The following is a 19,882-nucleotide window of genomic DNA, read 5'->3' on the forward strand; positions in this document are numbered from 1 at the left end:
CAAGGCTGGTGGAAAAGCTGCACTCATGTCATTGCATTCCGTTTCTTTGCTTTGCCTGGAACACAGGCATCATCCCAACTGACTGGAAGGGGGACCTTGTTGTCCCTCTCTGGAAAGGGAAGGGTGATCACCAAGACTGCAACAACTACCGAGGGGTGACGCTGCTCTCATTGCCAGGCAAGGTCTTTGTTCGGATAATTCTTGATAGGATTCACCACCATCTGCTTGAGCACCAGCGTCCAGAGCAGTCAGGCTTTACACCAAAGAGGTCAACGATTGACCGTATCCTTGCTCTTCGGTTCCTCACCGAACGCAGACGAGAGTTCCGGCAGGGGCTGCTTGCAGCCGATGGTAATCTCTGCAAAGCGTTCAATTCAGTGAATCGGGATTTCCTCTGGAGGATTCTTGGTCTCGTGAGGTGCCACCAAAACTTATCGATCTGATGTCTGAGCTCTACTCTGGTACTGAGAGTGCTGTAAAGTGTAGTGGTACCATCTCTGACTTATTTCCAGTTGTTATTTAAGTTCACCAGGGGTGTGTACTGGACCCCACACTTTTCAGCACTTGTATGGACTGGATTCTCGGGAAGGTGTCGGAGAGATCAAGCTGCGGTGCATCGTTTGGGAATGTCAAGATCTCTGACCTTGATTTTGCAGATTATGCAGTCATCTTTGCAAAGAGACTTTAGATATCCTTTTGGGGGCCCTCGAGGTGCTGAATGAGGGGTCGGAGCCACTTTCCCCCCTCTTCCCCCCCCCACACACACTGTTTGTGCCCTTCTCGCTCTCCCCTCCGAATAAAATGCAGCACTCTCCTCCCACACATGTTGCTCTCTCTCCTGCACCCCTCCCTCCTACAGTGTATCGCAACGTTTCATGAGGTGTTGCTCTCCCCACTTCTAACTCCCTTCCTCGCTGTTCTCCCCTTCCTAGCTACCCCCTTCTTCACCCATTCCTCATTTTCCCTCCGTCCTCACTCCCTCTTCTCCCTCTCGATTTCTTCACCTTCTTCCCCTTCACACCCTGTCAGCATAGCAATGGTGTGTGTGTGTGTGTGTGTGTGTGTGTGTGTGTGTGTGTGTGTGTGTGTGTGTGTGTGTGTGTGTGTGTGTGTGTGTGTGTGCATATATATATATATAGTAATAACATGAATGCTGTTGTATTACATGAACCTTTAGATACATTTTATAAAATAGTGAGGTACTAAAGAGATGCATAAAATGTTATAGGTGTGGTTTATGATGCATTGATGCTTACTGTTTTGGGTTTGGCTGCTTCATTACTAATGCATAACAAACAATGGCAGTTTTGTTCAACTGAAGTAGATAATGAGGAGGAGGAGGAGGAAGGGGGACAACACCTGATCACTTTAAAACTGTTACTTATGTCACCAAAAAAAATGAAAATACTCCAACTCTGGTCATTCTCTGGAGTGATATTTGTGTGCTTAAAACCTTGGGTGATTCACTGCAACGCTGCGAGATATTTGCTCGAGTGTTGCCTCGGTTTCACCTCATTCGAGTGTGTAAAACCTTCACGGTCAAAGGCCGGTGATTCTTGGGGCGGAGGGAGGGGGGGAATTGCAAGTAAATGTTACAACAGTATAACATTTGGGATTTGCCCACTTCACTCTGCAAACCCCTCTGTCTCCTGCAAACATAATAAATAGATGGCCCCTTATGATGATCATTGCTCATAATGAAGCTCCTTCATGCATGTTTATGAACAGAGGTGTTGGTGGGGCGGAGGGTTACTCTTGGAAGATTTCCAAGATTTAAATTAATTATGAATGCACGCCTCTCATTGTGATTCGGGGAGGATGGAAAAGGTTTAAAGGTAGAAGTGAATTGATTGTGAAATCAATTTTGATCTCTGGGGACAGGAGTTCTTGGAGAATCTTGTTCCAGTCCCATCTGTCATGTTGGGAATGAAGAGATACGTGGCTATCCTGTTGTTGTTTTTCTTCGTACTGCTTCTGGCCCGTGGCATGTGGACAGCATTATACCTTCGTGGTCCGCTTGCTCGTTCTCTCGCCATCGAGCTTGGAAATGAGGATCTAGCCCAGGCCGAGCTGGGGCATTCCTTCGAACAGGTGAGATGAGTCCAGCCTATCATTTTATTAAAAAAAAAAAAATTTCAACTGCGTGTGTGTCTCTGCATGTGTCTTTTTAACTTTTTTTTGTTTTCTTCTAACTTGATCAATATTCTTCAATGCTATATTTTATACAAAAGTCTTACCTAAAATCAATTGTAACGTATCAAAATCCTACTCCTGTTAAACTCTCTGATACAGCACCAGTCCAGCTGGCTCAAGCATGAAAATGAAATGGAGCAGCTGCAGCATCATGTAACATATAATGTAACCGTCGGCGTTGTCGTTGTTAGTCATTGGGATAAACGTGGTCTTGGGTAGCCCACAATGCAGCATCAACACTGCTGCTTACATAAGTAGGTGTGCATGGATCCATCAATGAGCAGGTAAAAGACAAAATATAAACCTGCGCTGTAGCGATGCAAAACATTCCTTCAATGAGGATGAGCCGGTGAGATGTCGATATTTGATACGATGCGCAAAGAATGGCTCTGCTATAGTTTGTGTAGATGTGAAAATTAAACTTTCTTTTTTTTTCACCTCTCATGGGTCGTAGAGTGTGTTTCGTGGTTCCTTGAGAGCCGCCACTTTGTGCCACGATGTTGCTCGTGTATTGCAACAGGGCCTGATGCAGTGTAAACCAATGAAGCTGTGTTCTGCAATTCTTAAGGGCGCTGGCCGAGAGGGACCTTCCTTTCGAGAGGGAGGGTGGGACAGCATATCTGTGGTCTCTCTCTCTCCCTCTGTCTCTCTCTTTCTTTCTCTATCTATATATCCCTGCCCTGCCCCACATTTTTGGCCATATAAACAAAAATTAGTACCCAAAGATTTACAAAGCAGTTTTCCTTGCAATGTATTAAAAGTGTGACTGTGCGATTCATTAGTTTGCGGGTGGAGTATTAATAGATTTTATGTGTAGCTGCAGAGCACACAGTGTTGTAGTCAAGGCCAAACTGTCAGTTCTATTGCTGAAAGTGTATTGTAAAGTGGTTTAAAAAAAAAAAAATTGCGAATTTATTTGTGCTTATTTATTATGTAAATGAAGATTAAATATCAAAACTAACAAACAGTGGAACTTGTTACTTGCATCAAGATTTTATTCCACATTAGCAGGGGTGCCCTGACAATCCGGCAGCAGTTTTATAAAGCCTCCTGTGAGTTAATGACGCCAATTTCCCATGAGCGTGCTTCGTGATCGTGACCAAATGTGACTGCGATGATTATTATTTGAAATGTGTCATTAACGTCTTTTTTTTTTTTGACTACCTGTGCCGCAGTGGTATGGCTGCAATACAAAATTGCTGAGTCCCGAATTGCAGCCCAAGTTTGTGCAAAGTGAATGGGATGCTGAGACAAAAGCCTTCCTTGTCCAGAGCGCAGAGAAGTCTGGCTGGATCTTCATGCAACTAACTCATTCACTTCTCTCAACACTGCTGTGGCCTTTTCTCTCTCAAACAACAATAAATGGGTCAGATGTTTCACCATTTTGAAATTGATAATTGGCTGCTGTATTTTGACTACGATAAATGAACCTTGTGGCAGAGTCGGATATTTCCATTCTGCATCTCACAAAAGCCATTTGGAGTCGGATTGTGGAATATATTTTATCTTTGTGAAGAGGCTGTTTTTAAAGACATGGCTTTATTCCGAATTAAATACTCCAGTGGAACTCCCCTCCTCCCCCACACCCCTCGTTCCACATCAACCTGACATTGTTTAAGGTTCACGAGTTGCTTGTACATTTTAACCTGTAAGGTATAGACATGACTTTGAGGAGATTCGGAAACAGGTTAGTTAGCCTGACGGTGTTCCCATCTGAACTCGTGGCTTGAATCCCATTGCCTGCAAATGTCCTTGTAATCAATGTGAAGGTGTACTGATCTCTATAAATGCCTTTTACTTCAGCAGATACGTGCATTAATTGTGCCTTTTTGATGATAAAAGCATGAAATTTGATGCACAGGGCATGTCTTAAGAAGGCTTTTTGGCTATCGAGCCATCGAAGGTTTGTCCCCTGACAACAGTGGTGGCCGTTTTGAAAAATGGCCACCATCAGTAGCTATTTCACATATCTGGAGGATTAAATGTGTAGGTCGGGTGGCAAACCTTATTCATTCAGGTTAAGGTTCATATATATTGCCAACTGCAGGTCATTAAAGCTAACACTGATTATTTTGTTACAAAGCACCAAAAAAATCTCTTCTATTTTGCGATTTCTTGAGCTAAAACTTCATCGGGTTCTCCAATGGCAGAAAAGGTAAGTAGTTCGAAAAATGCTGTGAAGTAACTGACCACGAGTTTGAAAGCAACCCTGTGTATAGCAATGGGGAACTGGAATGGCACTCGGTAGAGCGCATACCCTCCACTAGGCTGAACGGTTTACTTTTTGTATCCCAATAATAGGCTGGTGTGCATCCGGACTTTAAACAAAATTTAATCGTCTTGTTCTTGTCACCTTCCCAAATCATCCATCCATAGCTTCTTGAGATATCATGCTCTATATCGTCCTCCATCCCTCAATTATCAAATCGATTTATCCTTGGAATACACCCGACCTGTCCAAGTTTCGTCCAAATCCGTCCATAACTTTTTTGAGATATCCTGCTCACACACAGATGGTGAAAACACAACCTTGAACTGCAGCTTCGGTAGCAAAGGTAACTGGAACAGCACTTTGTAGAGAGCGTGCTTCCGCCAGGCTGAACAGTTTACATTTTGTATCCCACCTGTTAGGCTGCATCTGGATCACAGACTGACAGACGCAGGTGAAAACATAACCTCTTGCCCACCTTCAGTGGCTGAGATAATGATCTGATCCTGTCAGTCACATTCCATGGTTTAGTGACCTACCATAATGTGCTAAACTTGGGACAAGTTTGAGCTTTGGTAAGCAGCAGTAGGATATGATCAACCATTCCAACAACACTCAGTGTTGTGAAAGACTAAACAGCTGGCATGTGGCCATGTTGCACTGTTTTTAACTTGCCAAGGAGGTTCATAGCAATTTGTGGTTTTGATGATGAAAGGTTTCAGCTAACAAAATCAGATTAAACGTTATTTTCAAATTATGGACATCAGGTGACTTCACCGAAACTCTGTCATTTATAGCCATTCAATGTTGCTGCATGTCCCAATGTATTTTAGTTATCGGTGCATACTCCACGGCACTTGCAAGGAGCAGTGCACTGAAGAGATGCACTTGCACTGCCCTTTGTAATTCTTCTTTTTCTTCTTTTTCTTTTTCTTCTTCTTCCAACCACAGCACATGAGTTCCTGACGTACCTGCGCAGCTTCTGGAAGAGTTGTTCAGAAGATTGCCTAGCCTCTTTTTTAAATTTCTAGCCACAGCCCACCGAACTGCCCTGAACTTTTCATCTGGGTGTCGGAACAGGGATATTCCAGTTCCTTGAAAAGTCTTGTGCACTCGTAGACCTGAGGTTGTGATCAACATTGTCTACTGCTGCAGTTTTGAAGAGTCTGCCTATCAGTTGTTCAGGTGATGTCAGATATTGTTGTCTCACTCTGTGGAGATGCCCAGCACCCTGCCATGCGATATGCACACTCTGAGATCAAACGGTGTCCACAAGGTCACGCTTGTGAGTTTTCGCAGGGACCATCACGCCTCGACAGATTTGCCGATGTTTCTCATTATTGGCTGTGCCGAGTAGTACTTGTAGTAGTATTCTCTTGACGGTGTGCTGAACTGTTGTACATTAATAATTGTGAGAGCGTGACAGCTGGCTTGGGCACTGACTCTGAGCTTGGCTGTTCTTTGATGTTTGAGCCATACAACACCGTAGAAACTAGTACCAAGAGTGAAAGTGACACAGCCGACTATTGGTGTCGGGCGGGGGGGAGGGGGGGTAAAATGAACAATTGAATCCCTTTTTAATTTTGAAAATTTCTCCTAAATATGGTGGCGGCCTTGGCAAGATGAAGGTCATTGTTATCGGCATCATGTTCACATGCTTTTTTCAGTGCAGCTCCAACATGTTCACTGCAAACGAGGACCACTTCACGGCTTTGCTTGTGAGCTTTCCATATCTGGAAAGTAGGCCAGTATTCTATTCTTCAGTTTGGTGGAGTAGACACGCCCCATTACTTTAGTTCCAAGTTGTTCCAATCTGGTGCTGTACAGATCTACAAGGCCTCTTGGTCTGAAAACTGGTGCAACAAGATTGTCCATGCGGGCTTCCTCAATATAGGACACGAGTGCAGCAAATGTAATGCCATGGTCAAACAGTGTACGTCGGCTTCTTCATGCGTTTTCATGTCTCGTGCTTGGTTGCACAGAGACCAGGCACTGGACATGATACTTAACCTCTTGGGCAATCATGTCTCTGGCACTCAGTTTGTCTTGTAGGGTACATTGCCTCACACAGAAATTGAGGTGAAAGGTTGACACCTCGTACCGTACAAGGACTGTCCAGATTTAGGTTTCTCACAGAAGAAAAGTATTTCGATGGAAGGAGGTGCCTGTTGCATGCCCTCATGGGCGAACTTCTTAAGGACATCAGCATTGTCTTCAACGGGTGCTTTGCACTTCTCTGCTCGCTGAAGATTTGTTTTGTTGAGCTTCAGTCTACACGAGTTGTTTCATGTTGCCTCTGCCCTCACCTTGATCTACGGTAGTTGTCACTGGTTTATTGTTCTCGGCAAGCATGTAATCTGCTTGGAACCTCCGAGATTGTAAGCGTTGTCTTGTAACCTATTCGCCGGAGTCGCGTTTTTAATTATCTGAACAGCAAAGAACCTCTGATGTGTCTTCCTGACACAGAACACATTTGTTCTCATCTGTCGTCAGACATCGTGTACCAGATGTTCCAGGTTGTCGAAGGTCCACCACCTTGTATGCTTTTGCCATTATTATTCAGGTAGTGTACTCATGATACTGTTCTACCACCACCAGGAAAGCTAAGTCCACTGTGACTCAATGGGTAAATTCTACAGCAACAAGATTTGGATAGCACCTGAAAGAAGAATATGAAAACAAATATATCCATCTCTGAGTATACCAAATATATTTAAAGGTCCACAGAATCAGAAAACTATATTCATATAGATACTTTTTTTTTTCTATTTGATTATATTGATTTTTAAGTGGTAAATAAATAACTGATTATGTTTTTTTTATTCTGCTAATTTTTTTGAGGTGTTGCAGTTAAAAAAGCAAACCCATCAGGTACTGCCCCAAAAAATTCTCCCCTAACTGCCATGACGTCATTGAGGGAACGATTGTCAGCACGCAATGGATAGTGGCCACACAACTTTATTTCACACTCGTCAGAAAGTGAATTTGACAATTTTCTGATCAAGAATCCCCAGATTGCGACGACAGTCAAAATCATTTTGATACGGTCTGGCACCCTGCCCTGCTCAACAAACTCTCTTCCTATGGTATCCAAGGCCATCTCCACTCGTGGTTCACAAACTTCCTCTCCTTTCGCAGCCAACATGTGGCTCTCAATGGAAGTCTCTCATCCCCTCTTCTTGTCCAGGCCGGAGTTCCTCAAAGCAGTGCCCTGGGCCCTGTTCTTTTTCTGGTTTTCATCAATGATCTCTCCGACTCTGGAAAATCCTTTTTATCTCTTTGCTGATGACTCCACCCTCTGCCGTACCATCTGTCATCCCTCAGATCAGCAAGCAGCAGCCTCTTCACTCTCTGCAGATCTGGATAAAATCACAAGCCAGTCAAACACTTGGAACATGTCTTTCACTCCTGACAAATCTCACTCTCACCATTTTTCTCCGAAAGGACCGTCTGGAACTCCACCCCCCGCCCCCCACCACATCTACTTTCTACTTTCTCAACAATCCTCATGAAGAAATCCTTTCATTCAATATTTTGGGTCTCACTGTCTGTTATGATCTTTCCTGGGAAAGCCACATCTCCAGGCTGGCCTCCAAAGCCAGTCGCCGACTGGGCATCCTCCATCATGCAAAGTCCTTCCTTGGCACACCTGAGCACAGACAAAGCTTTTATCCGCAACCTGATGGAGTACTGCTCTCCCCTCTGGGCTGGTGCTCCTGTCTCACACCTTTCTCAGCTTCACACTGTGTAAGCCAAGGCATTTAGGATCATTGGTATCTCCTGCGATGAGGCTGAGTCTTTGGGTCTCGCGCAGGCAGGTTGGTGGTCTCCATATTTCCGCAGGGCACTCAAGGTCTGCCAGCAACCCACTTCTGGTGGTGGTGGTCGTATGGCAGCTTAGCTGCCGGGGTAGCTATCATTTCTTGAAGCGCAACTGTCACTGATGCAGTGCCCTCCACCAGTACACACACTGGAACTGGTACTCATTTCACCGACCTCTGAAGGATCACAGGCTGAGTCAAACCCCTGGTGTATTAATTCAGCGGCCGACGGGGCTTGAACTCAGGACCCTAGGATCCCAAGCCGCCACCCTAACCACTGAGCCAACACCAGGCTTCCCCCTTCTGGTGAAACTACCAAAATCAAGAATCACTGCTCACAGTCACTTTTATTCCTCTTTTTTTATTCCCACCTTTGGAACAAACTCCCACACTCTCTTCAATCCCATTCTTCCCTCCAAGTCTTCAAAACAGCTATTCACCACCATCTCTTGTCTTCCCCCATCCAAAACCATGATCTTTTCTACCCCCACTAATCCATCCCAAACCCCCTCCTTCAAATTCCCTGCTTTCCTTCCTGAAAGTCCCTGTAGTACCATCTTGTTTACCCGTTTCCTCGCCCCATCCCTTTCCCTTCCACAGATGTCCTAATGTCTCTGTTCCCCAGTTTCGTGTTTCTCTCTCCCACCCCTCTTTTCTCTTGCTTCCTTTGTTATACATTCTGTGTGCAAGCTCTTATATGAGTCTCGACATTATATACAAAAAAGTGCTGTCAGACCGTATATTTATGAACCCGAGGTCGAGATGACGTCATGGAAGGGACAGGTTTCTTTGCCAATGTAGCATTTTTGGGGGTCGGGCCAATCAAGCATAAATGTGCACCAAATAGCATTTAAATCTTCCTTTCAAGATATTTATTCAAGAAAAGAACAATGATAAAGTTTTAAGCCTTTAAGGGAAGCCATATCTATTCATTAAACTAACTTTATTTTTCTGATTCTGTGGACCTTTACATACTCAACGTAATGTCAAAAGGAGACTCATCATTGTTGAAAAACAGAGGCGCAGTTTATTAAACATTCATTGTACCAAATACAGGTTAAATAGTAAGTGATGCTGGCCATTTTTCAAAAAGGCCACCATTGTTATCAGGGAACAAATCTGGGATGGCTCTATAGCCAAAAAGTTTTCTTGGGACATGCCCTGACTGTGTGCCATATTTCATGTTTTTATCATCAGTCACAAGTCCTCCAAATATTTCACATATCTGCTGAACCAAGTCCCGTGTTGGTGCAGTTCCAAGCTGCATTCGGAGGCTTGCGTTGATGTAAATCGTTAATTGAACACAGTATAGTGGGAGCCTTTGTCGGATAAATTGGTCGTGCTTAATGATTGCATGCGTGTTTATCATGCAGACTGCTGGGGCGTGGTGCCACGTTCGTACTGTCACGAGAGCAGATAGGAAAGCTGTTTAACGTCGGCCCATCCTGGCGAGCGAACACCCTCATTGATTTGGGTGCCGGTGATGGCAGTGTGACGGCAGTTCTGGCGCCCGCCTTTCGAGAGGTGTTTGCAACCGAGGTGTCTGCGTCGATGCATTGGCGTCTCCAACAACGAGGTTTCAGGCAAGTGAGCATCCTAATTGGGGAAGTGCAAGGCGTTTCAGATTTGCACTTTCTGAGTACTCCACTGAACTTGTTAGAGTTGGATAGCTACTTTGATTGAATGATTTGGTGTGGTGGTCAGCCTTCCCAAAAAAAAAGAAATGTTTTTTTTTTGCCATTATTGTTTATTTATATGTAGAAAATGGTGATTATGCTGTGAGGAGGCTGTTAATGGCTTGGGATTTTTGGACCAAACTGGAATGTATGATGTAGATTGGATAGCACATCACACATATTCGTCATGTCGCTTTTTATTTTCTCACTGGAGTGAATGGGAATAATATCTAGTATGAGATTGATTCATTTTTAGGGAGGAGGGAGAACCAGAAATGTGTTTTGTCAGAACCAGAAACCAGTTTGTCAGGTGTTTGTTATTTATTTAATTTTTACTCATAATAGGCATCCACAATCATTCTTGAGTATTTTTTTTTTCTTCTACCCTCACTTTTCTTCACCTTTTATTCATTTTCTCCACAACCGCTGGAGCGATTGACCCAAAACTTTCCACATCGGAGCCATGGAGAATTTTTATCAAAGTTACATGATTATTGGATGGAAAATGTGTCCGGCGTTCCAAAATGTCTGTTTTCTGTAGGCGTGGGTTGCAGGGTGTTTTACGTATCATGAATAAATGACCTCGCTTCGCTTCGCCGAGCCTCGGCCAAAATTTTGTTACATTTTTGTTTGTTTGTTGTCATTACGAATTTTTGGAAGTTACCAGTCAACTCCAGCCAATCGGAATGTGCACTAAATTTGCATAAGTGAACCACTGGTATTAATTGCAATATGCTTATGTAGTGGAAGTGCTGGCTCAAACTTCAAAGTTAAAAAAAAAAACAACAACAACCAGGTTTGTTCCAATTGGTGGTGTGTTGAAAATTAATGGCTCCTATTCTTTCTCCAAAACAGGTTAAGATACTCAAATGAAACAGACAGATCCTAACATCAATCTTTATTCTACCATGGTGCATATTTATTGCTCGACATAATCGCCTCCATTCACTGTCTCTTACTCTCAGGATCGTAATGGTGCACCCAAGTCTCTTCCACAGCGCTTCATGCTTCACAGCACTAATGTGCTGCACTCTGCCATCTTGAATAACGTAGCAATGAGACCATGTCAGAATCACGAAACTTCACACCCAGTGGCAGGAAGAACTGATGTGTGGACGGCACGTTTCGAATGTTTCATTCGAATATCTTTACCTGTTTTGGAGAAAAAGAATAGGAGGCATTACCTTTCAACGCGCTCTCGTAGAATGGCCTGCATAATCCCGTATTCATATTTATCGGTTTGATTTGGTTTGCATTTGAAATGGCCAGATCCCATTTGTACTGCAGTGATTTGTCCCTGGTCTCTATGAAAGGGTATAGATGCACAAATTTGAAGATGGGCAGAAAGTAGCATCACATGGGCATTATGGGGAATCTGTCTCGGTAGGAAGTAATCTCACCATTGTTACCATCCTTCCCTTTCACAGGATGTTGGGGCTGGAAGAATGGGCAGCACACGGATGTTTTTATGACGTTGTTAGCTGCCTAAATCTGCTTGATCGTTGTGATAGACCATGGGATCTCCTAGCACAAGCACGGTCGGCACTTGAGCCCGACAAAGGGCGTCTCCTATTGGCAGTCGTATTGCCATTTGATCCCTACATTGAAAAAGGTGAGAAAACTGCTGTCAAACTTGTACCATAAATTGTCTGAAAGGATGGTGCAGAGGTAACACACTTACCTTTTGAGCTGTCTAGTCCAGGTTTTCTTCTCGGCCTGACCTCCACCGGATTTGAGCTTCCCAGGTTGGGCGTTGCATCACAGTATACCATCTCCTAGATGGACATTAACCTGGGTGTTCTATCTGTTTGCATTAATTATTGGACGTTAGAGATCACGTGGTATCTTTTGCAAAGATAGCTGAGTCCTCACCAGCGTTCTGGTCATATTATAAATTGTTGCCCGAGTTTTCTCCAGTCAAACGTAGTTCTGACCAGCCAGTTCATGAAGGACACAGGCTAAACTTCCTCCATGGCTGACCAGACAAAGTGGGATTAATTGGGGCTGTTAAATAAATCGTAGAAGTACTGGGTACCATTTCAATAATTTACTTTCTATTTTTTTGATAACTTCAGCTGATGGAGAAGCCTTGCATCAATAATATAAGTGAAGGAAGCTGTGCTCAAATAGGCACTTGCAATCTATTTATCTTTAAGTGAAATGTGTATTTGTTACTTGCGAAATGGAAGATTCGCAAGTATAATGGTTGGTCTCGTGTGTTATTTTGTCTTTGTCTGTCTTAATCACCTACAGGTCACATTTTGTACTCCGATCTTCAGGAAACTTCATTACCTGGTAGAGGTAGTGACAAGCTGGAAGCCTATTGTTTTTGAGGTCAATAGGTTTAGTGTCAAGGTTACAAAATGTCCAATTTTCAACTATTTCACTTGATATCTATGTGTACAGTTTCCTACATGTAAAACGGAAAAACTCGGGTCGATGAATCCTCGTCGAGTTGAAGTCTTGGGAAACCCCTGTGAGTACTTGTATGTCTATTAATTATGTACTGCTTGAACGTGAGTTCAACCGTGAGTATGTCAATTACTTATTTTTGGACCGTCTATTATGTATGAACTATTGGAACATACATTTTAGATATGTGGACCTTTAGAGCCTTTACACCTTTTAGACCTTTTTAAGACCTTATAGACCCCCTTTTATACACCTGGTCTTGAAAGACCTTCTAGACCCCATTGGACCCTCTGTCTGAGGGCCTTCTTCAATAACACTTGAGGTTCACCAGTCATAATCAGAAGCCACCCCCCATTGGTAAACCACCACAGTACCAAGGTAAGAGGGTGCAAAATATAATTAATTCAATTCAATATATTTTGTTTTTTCTTGTTCTTTTTTCAGGTTCTGCTCATTTTGGTTGTTGGCATAGGGAAAAGTCCCACGTGGCAAAGGGAAAACCAGATGTGCAATGAAAAGTACGGTGTCTATGACAATAATTTCACTGCCTTCTAATCAAACTAGCTGGAAGCCCATGGTAAAATACCACAATAGAAAAAGTAAGCCTTTTCTTCTTACGCTGGTTGAAAGAGTTCAAAAATAATCTACCCACATCAAACGGTGTGTATTTGTTTATTTGTCCGTCCCCCTTCATTATGACCATTTGAGTCGGGTTTTAAAGGCTAATCTTTTAACACAACTGCGCGTTCATTACGGTCTATTTTTCAGGATAAAAAACAAACTCGAAAAACATTTTTCATAAAAGAGTAATTATATGTCTACTGTTGGAATTGTAGATGGTGACTTGCAAACCGAGCCTCAGCGATGGTGTACAGAAACGTTTTTTAAAATAAATAAATAAATACAAGGTGTAGGGAGGTGAAATTCACTGCACATGATGTGCAACGTGTGCAGAGTAAAAGGAGTGTTCATTTACCTCCGTAGGATGTCTAATAACTAAAGAACATGTAAGCACACCTCAGCTAGGCCGAGGCTTCGGACATTGGCATGCTCACGAGGCCGAACCATTGAAATGAAACGTCCAAGAAGAAAAAGAAAATTGGGTAACATTTATACGTGTCGTGTTTTAAAAATAACACTTTTTCTTGCGATGAAACGTCATATCTTCCAGTCTCCTTGAATATTTTGAATATAATAATTCCAACTCGCCAGTTTTTGATGGGTTTTTATACTATTAAAATCATATTTCTTAACAGTAACAATATCTTAATTCATATTGCACAATGAAAGTACCGATTCTCAGTTCAAATTGGATTCAAAATTTCCCTACACCCCCCCCTCCCAGATAGTCACCCTGATCCAAGATCCCTTCCCCCCCCCTCCCCACCCTCAACTTCCATCGCTTCACTTCCCTGCACTGCGGATCCTTTCCATCCGACCGCATAGTCCTCACCGGAGTGGGTTCGGGATGATTAGTGATCGTTCAGGCTCGAACCGCCATTTACGGATCGGGCGTGAGGGGGTACCAGCACATCGAGCCATAGCTGTTTCAGAAGTTCCACCGAAGCACGGTGGCACCTGCCTCGGTGACTTGCTTTCTACACATCATTAAATGTACAAAATCATAGGTTTTGTTTTACAATGTCGCAAGATTCCCCAAATTACTCGGCCAAAGACCCTTATAATCGATGACATGGTTTTTCTGGTGTGGTCCCTTGTGGAGTTTTTAAAGGAAGGATAGTCAGAACAGATTGCGGCCTCTATCACTCCAAAAAATACAAAATAACCCACGTTTGAAGTAAAAACATGTTCACTGCCTATGTGCATATATACAGTGACCTGCAAAAGTATTCACCCCTCCACCAATAATGGCACATTTAGATGAATTAATAAAAATTATGGAGAAACAATTTTTCCAAATGAACTTAAAAAAAAAATTATAACCGAAGAGATCAAGCTAAACACTGTTACAGTTTAAGGAGGTCAGGTATCAGGAATACCTGCAAAAAAAAAATGTACCAATCAAAATTCACTGGTTGTAAAAGTATTCAGCCCCTGAGGTCAGAAGGTGGTGGAAGCACCTTTTACAGCAATGACTGATACGAATCTTTTTGGGGTATATCTCCACCAGCTTTGTGCAGTGAGATGGTGAAATCTTCGCCCATTCCTCTTGTGAAAATTGCTTTAGTTCTGCCAAGTTTGATGGGGATCGGCGATGCACTGCAATCTTCACGTCTCGCCATAAATGTTAAATTGGGTTCAAGTCAGGACTTTGACTGGGCCACTCAAGAACATTTATTTTCTTCTTGTTCAGCCTCTCCAGTGTGGCTTTAGCTTTGTGTTTCGGATCATTGTCCTGCTGAAATGTGAATCTCCTACCCAGTTTCAGATTCATGGCCGACTCAAGCAGGTTTTCATCAAGGATTCCCCTTGTACTTTGCACCGTCCATTGTCCCTTCTATCCCAACAAGCTTACCAGTCCCTGCTGATGAAAAGCAGCCCCATAACATGATGCTGACACCACCATGTTTGACGGTAGGGATGGTGTTGACGAGGTGATGTGCAGTGTTAGGTTTGTGTCAGACGTAACACTGAATTTACACTAAAAAGTTCAATTTTTGTCTTGTCTGACCTCAAAACGTTTCTCCACATGCCTGCAGTATCATTAAAGTGCTTTTTCGCAAACTCCATGTGAGCTTTTAGACGAGTCTTTTTCAGCCATTGCTTCCTTCTTGCCACCTGTTCAAAGAGGCTATCTTTGTGAAGGGAACAGGATATTGTTGCTTGATGAACACTGACCCCCATTACATCTCAAAAATCGAACCTTATAGATATTTCAAAGTCATTGTTGGATTTACAGTGACATCCCGAACCAGTTTCCTGCTTGCCCTGTCTAAGTTTGGTTGGACGACCTGATCTGGGTGGAATGATACGTCTTTCATTTCTTTATGATGGAGTTCACTGTACACAAAGGGATAATGAGTGACTTTGAAATCTTCTTATAACCCTCTCCTGAATGGTACTTCACCACCACTTTGTCTGACTTCTTTGGAATGCTCCTTAGTCTTCATGTTTGCCTTGTTAGTTGACCAAATGAGTTGCACCTTAAAACTCCTTAGATAAGTGGGGGAGCTTAATTTTTAAGTTAAACCTCTGATTACATACAGGTGAAACCTATTACACTTATTTTATAACCTCTCAAACAAATAACTTGCTCCTGAAGTGCTTTAGGGTTAATTGTGCAAAGGGTTTGAATACTTATCCAACTGAGAATTGTCTGATTTTCTCTGTTAATCAAACTTATTCACATTTTATCTGCGTCTCTCAATGTCCGGGATGCACACTGTAGCATCTGTTCTCCAAAGAGAAGGTTCCTTAGACCAATATTTATAAAATAGACATTCAAGGAATGACCTAAAAATACATACATGAAGTCTGTAGCTTTGCTCTTCATCTGCTTAGGGACGGCTTTTGACTTTGCATTCTTGAACTGCGAGAGGTACTTCTGGGTTTGCAGTCATGATGTCATTATATCATCACGGCGTTTGTCTAAGTTTGGAGCAGTTCAATAATTAAACCCAGGTGGCTAGGATTATATGAATAAATCAATTCCTCCCATGCTCTTCTAGTCGAAGAAAGTTCCAAAAAGCAGCCATCAAAGGCTATGCAAGGTAAGTCCTTTTTAGGTCATCTCTTCGAGCATGACCTAATAATATGGATGTCGATGTCCTTCGATCCGTCGGGAGATCTGGTCATTAGTGATCCTGATAGAGGTCGAGGAGACGTACACGATGGTATGACTTTCAAGGTCACCGAAGGTCAAGGTCACGAGGCCTTTGAAGTTGCGAAAATGACGATTTTCAAATTCTATCTACTCCGCCATTTCTCAAGCGATCTTGAATTTGATTGTAGCAAATGAATCTATGGGACAATATCTACATTTTGATCAGGCCGGATTTTCGATATTCACTTTCGTTTTCATGTCACGTGACTTCAAAGTTGGCAAAAACTGCTCTACCTTCAGGAGGCTATATATTCTCTACTGGGCATGGTAAAAGTTGGTGAATGGTGTCATTGCATAGCAGCTGACCTTGTATATTATATTTATACATTTTCCGCCGAAAGTGCAAAAGTTTCAAAACCTGAAATGTAAACGTCGGCATTTATTTTCAAAATATAATTTCGTGCACGCGCGCCAAAATGCCGAGTCATCTTAAACCAAGCTGCGCAGTTCGAGCTGTGCAGTGGAGCTGCGCAGTAGGACTGCGCAGTAGTCTTCGGTCATAACTGAACATTGAGAACTTGTGGTATTATTTCTCGCAGAGATGACCGTCACTCCCGCACGGAGGTAATTTTATTTGATTAGGGTTTAATTAACCTCCGCCATCGAAGATGGACGGAGGTTACTGTTTTCACCCCTGTCTGTTTGTTTGTTTGTGAACAGTATTACGGAAAAACTCCTGGACGGATTTCGACGAAACTTGGTGGGGGGATTAGGTATGGTCCAAGGATCATGCCATTAGATTTTGGACTTGGTCCAGAGTCCAATATGGCCACTATGGCGGGCATTTTGAAAAAATATTTGAATTTTTGTTTTTGCATTTCTACCTGTTTTAAGTGATTTCCAACCAAAAAAAAAAAATTTGTTGGAGAAAAAAAAAAAAACAATTTTGCAACTTTTTTTTTCAAAAACATTTCGATTTGAAAAATATTTGAATTTATTTTTGCATTTCTACATGTTTTAAGTGATTTCCAACCCCCCCCAAAAAAATTTGTTAGAGAAAAAACCCCAGAAATTTTGCACCTTTTTTTTTCAAAAAAAATTCGATTTTATTTTTTTGGCATTTCTACATGATCTAGTTTAGTTTATTCAATCGTGGTTCATTAGAGTCTGATCCGTTTTGACCTACAATTAATGGGATATCAGGTTCACTTAAGTGACCCAGCAGTATTGGCGGCGGAGGTTTTGTACTCTACAGAGTGCTCCCCCTCTAGTTGATTATGTCTGAACTCATTGATTATTCCCTCCATTCACAGGTGAGAGATGTGTGTTTTTCATTTTGATGTTTACATGTGGTACATGTTTGGGAGCCTCAGTTGTGCATGTTTCTGTCTGCGCTGTCGCTGATTATTCGACAACAAGCGATGAAACTGATCCGGCAGCTGAAGGGGTGTGTAGCTTTGGGATTCTCATGTATGTACTATGTGTGAATGTCTTTACAGTTGTGGGGGAACTCTGGGAAGGGTTTGAAATGGCAAAGGGCTTACCTTGGGTAGCCTTTCATGGTTGTTTGATGCAGCTTTCTTTAGGCAGTATTAATTAAGTACGTAACATCCTAGCATGCTTCGAGTTATGTATAAAAATGCTGCACAGGCCTAGTTGCCTATAATTATGGTGAGCATGACTGCAAGAGGAAACCTCAGTGACTTTGAAAGAGGGGTGATTTTTGGGGTGCATTTGGCACGAGTTTCAGTGACAAAGACAGCTCATCTTGCTGATGTTTCATGAGCAACGGTGTCTAAGGTGATGTTGGCATAGAACTCCGAGGGAAAGACATCAGCAAAGGGCAACAGTGGGCAGAAGCACGTACTCCAGGATCGTGATGTCCGTGCATTAATTTGAAGTGTAAAGCAAAGCAGGTGAGTGAGTACCTGCAGATTAATTGACTAGGAATTTCAACATGGGGCACAAGCAACCAGTTTCATCAAAAATGGTCTGCTGAGAATTCCACAGAGTTGGGATACCATAGTCGGGTTGCAGTGCACAAACTGCTCATCACACCTGGCGATGCACATTTGTGAGTCCAGTGGTGCAAAGAGCACAGGCAATTGACAACCAAGCAGTGGAGAAATGTGATACGGTCAGATGAATCGTCCTTCACCATCTTCTCGATGAACAGATGAGTGCACGTGTGGTGCCAACCTAAAGAACTCTACAACCCTGAGTGCTTGGTTCCAACAGTGAAGGTTTCTCATGGTTCTGTAATGTTGTGGGGTGCATTTTCCTGGAAGGGTTTGGGTGCAGTCATTCCCTTTGAAGGCAAGGTTTCTATCGTACCAAGAGGGTTGTCTTCCAGGATGACCATGCCCTCATCCACAGAGCATGTGTGGTCGCCCAATGGTTTGAAGAGCATGACACTGATGTTATCCATATTTCATGGCCTCAGTCACCAGATCTGAACCCAATCGAGTATTTATGGGATATTATTGAATGACTCCTGAGACACTATTTTCCACCTCCATCAAACAGGTATAAGTTGATTGACTTTCTCGTGGAAGAATGGTGCCGCATCCCTCCTGCAGAACTCCAGACGCTGGTGGACTCTATGACACAGCGCATACAGGCCGCACGTGATTAAGTGAATTTACATTGGTGTTTCCATTTTTAGCTCACGTGGACTTTAGTCTGGTGAGCTTATGCGATCGAGCAATGTGAATGAGTCGGTCAGTCCGTAAACGCTTGTCATTATCACTTGAACCAAACACGTAATTTTGGTGAAACTTTGCCACAAGCTTCATATCTGATGCTTAACAAAGGTGTATTGACCGCATCAAAAACTGCACTCATTAAAGGTTTTTTTTGACCCCCCCTCCAAAAAAAACAGGTATTTGCTGTCTCCTCCGAAACAACACACGATTTCGATGAAACTTGACCACAACATTAATCACTCATGATGGACCAAATTGTATCGACCATAACAAAATCTGTGCTCATTAAAGGGGTAAACGGAGGGGGGGGGGTTCTGACCCACCAAAATAGGTACTTGTTCTCTTCTCCAAATCTACACGCATATTTTTAATGAAACTTGACCACAACATTCCTCACCAGTCATTTACCAAAGTGTAATGACTGCATCAAAATCTGTGCTCATTAATGGATTCTACGGGGGGGGGGGGTGAGGGGTGACCCCCCCCCCATATAGGTATTTGCTCTCTTCGAACTACACACAGAATTTCAATGAAACGTAACCACAATCTTCATCACCCTTGATGTACCAAAGTTTGTTCACGGCATTAAAAAGTTCTGGGTCTGTGGGGGATTATGAGTGACTGTTGCTCCTGATGCATGTGAGATTCAGGGCAGACGGTCCTATTTTTAAATTATTTTATTTTTTATTTTTTCCCCCCACTACCTGAAGATATGCATAGAAACACCAAGAAATAAAAGCTGATCTTCCGTACTCTTGCCTCATATTCATCTTTCGATCTCAAATCCAATTTTTTAAATTGCAGAACAATAATAACAAATTTGATTTCATTGTTGCAATATTTGTGGAGGACACTCTATACACACCACACCTCTCTCTCTCTCTCTCTCTCTCTCTCTCTCTCTCTCTCTCTCTCTCTCTCTCTCTCTCTCTCTCTCTCTCTCTGTGTCTCTGTGTCTCTGTGTCTCTCTCTCTCTCTCTCTCTCTCTCTCTCTCTCTCTCTCTCTCTCTCTCTCTCTCTCTCTCTCTCTCTCTCTCTCTCTCTCTCTCTCTCTCTCTCTCTCTCTCTCTCTCTCTCTCTCTCTCTCTCTCTCTCTCTCTCTGTCGTACCATACTCTTCACATAGTGTCTGTGCTACTGAAG

At 42.8% G+C, this 19,882-nt stretch overlaps 1 protein-coding gene across 3 annotated transcripts in view; it reads left to right on the forward strand.

Moving 5' to 3' along the window:
• METTL9 (methyltransferase 9, His-X-His N1(pi)-histidine) overlaps positions 1 to 19,882 on the forward strand; it is an 80,956-nt gene that overhangs the window by 24,082 nt on the left and 36,992 nt on the right. For all 3 annotated transcript variants that reach the window (XM_085890980.1, XM_085890979.1, XM_085890978.1), the window contains 4 exons: positions 1,882 to 2,091; positions 3,369 to 3,559; positions 9,597 to 9,806; positions 11,327 to 11,511. In XM_085890980.1, coding sequence (XP_085747106.1) covers positions 1,918 to 2,091; positions 3,369 to 3,559; positions 9,597 to 9,806; positions 11,327 to 11,511 — 760 coding nt within the window. In that variant the 5' untranslated portion in view covers positions 1,882 to 1,917. The remainder of the gene's footprint in view (positions 1 to 1,881; positions 2,092 to 3,368; positions 3,560 to 9,596; positions 9,807 to 11,326; positions 11,512 to 19,882) is intronic.

This window comes from Eptatretus burgeri, chromosome 8, assembly GCF_056783735.1.
Source record: "Eptatretus burgeri isolate ZD-2024b chromosome 8, Ebu_testis_v1, whole genome shotgun sequence".
NCBI lineage: Eukaryota > Metazoa > Chordata > Myxini > Myxiniformes > Myxinidae > Eptatretus > Eptatretus burgeri.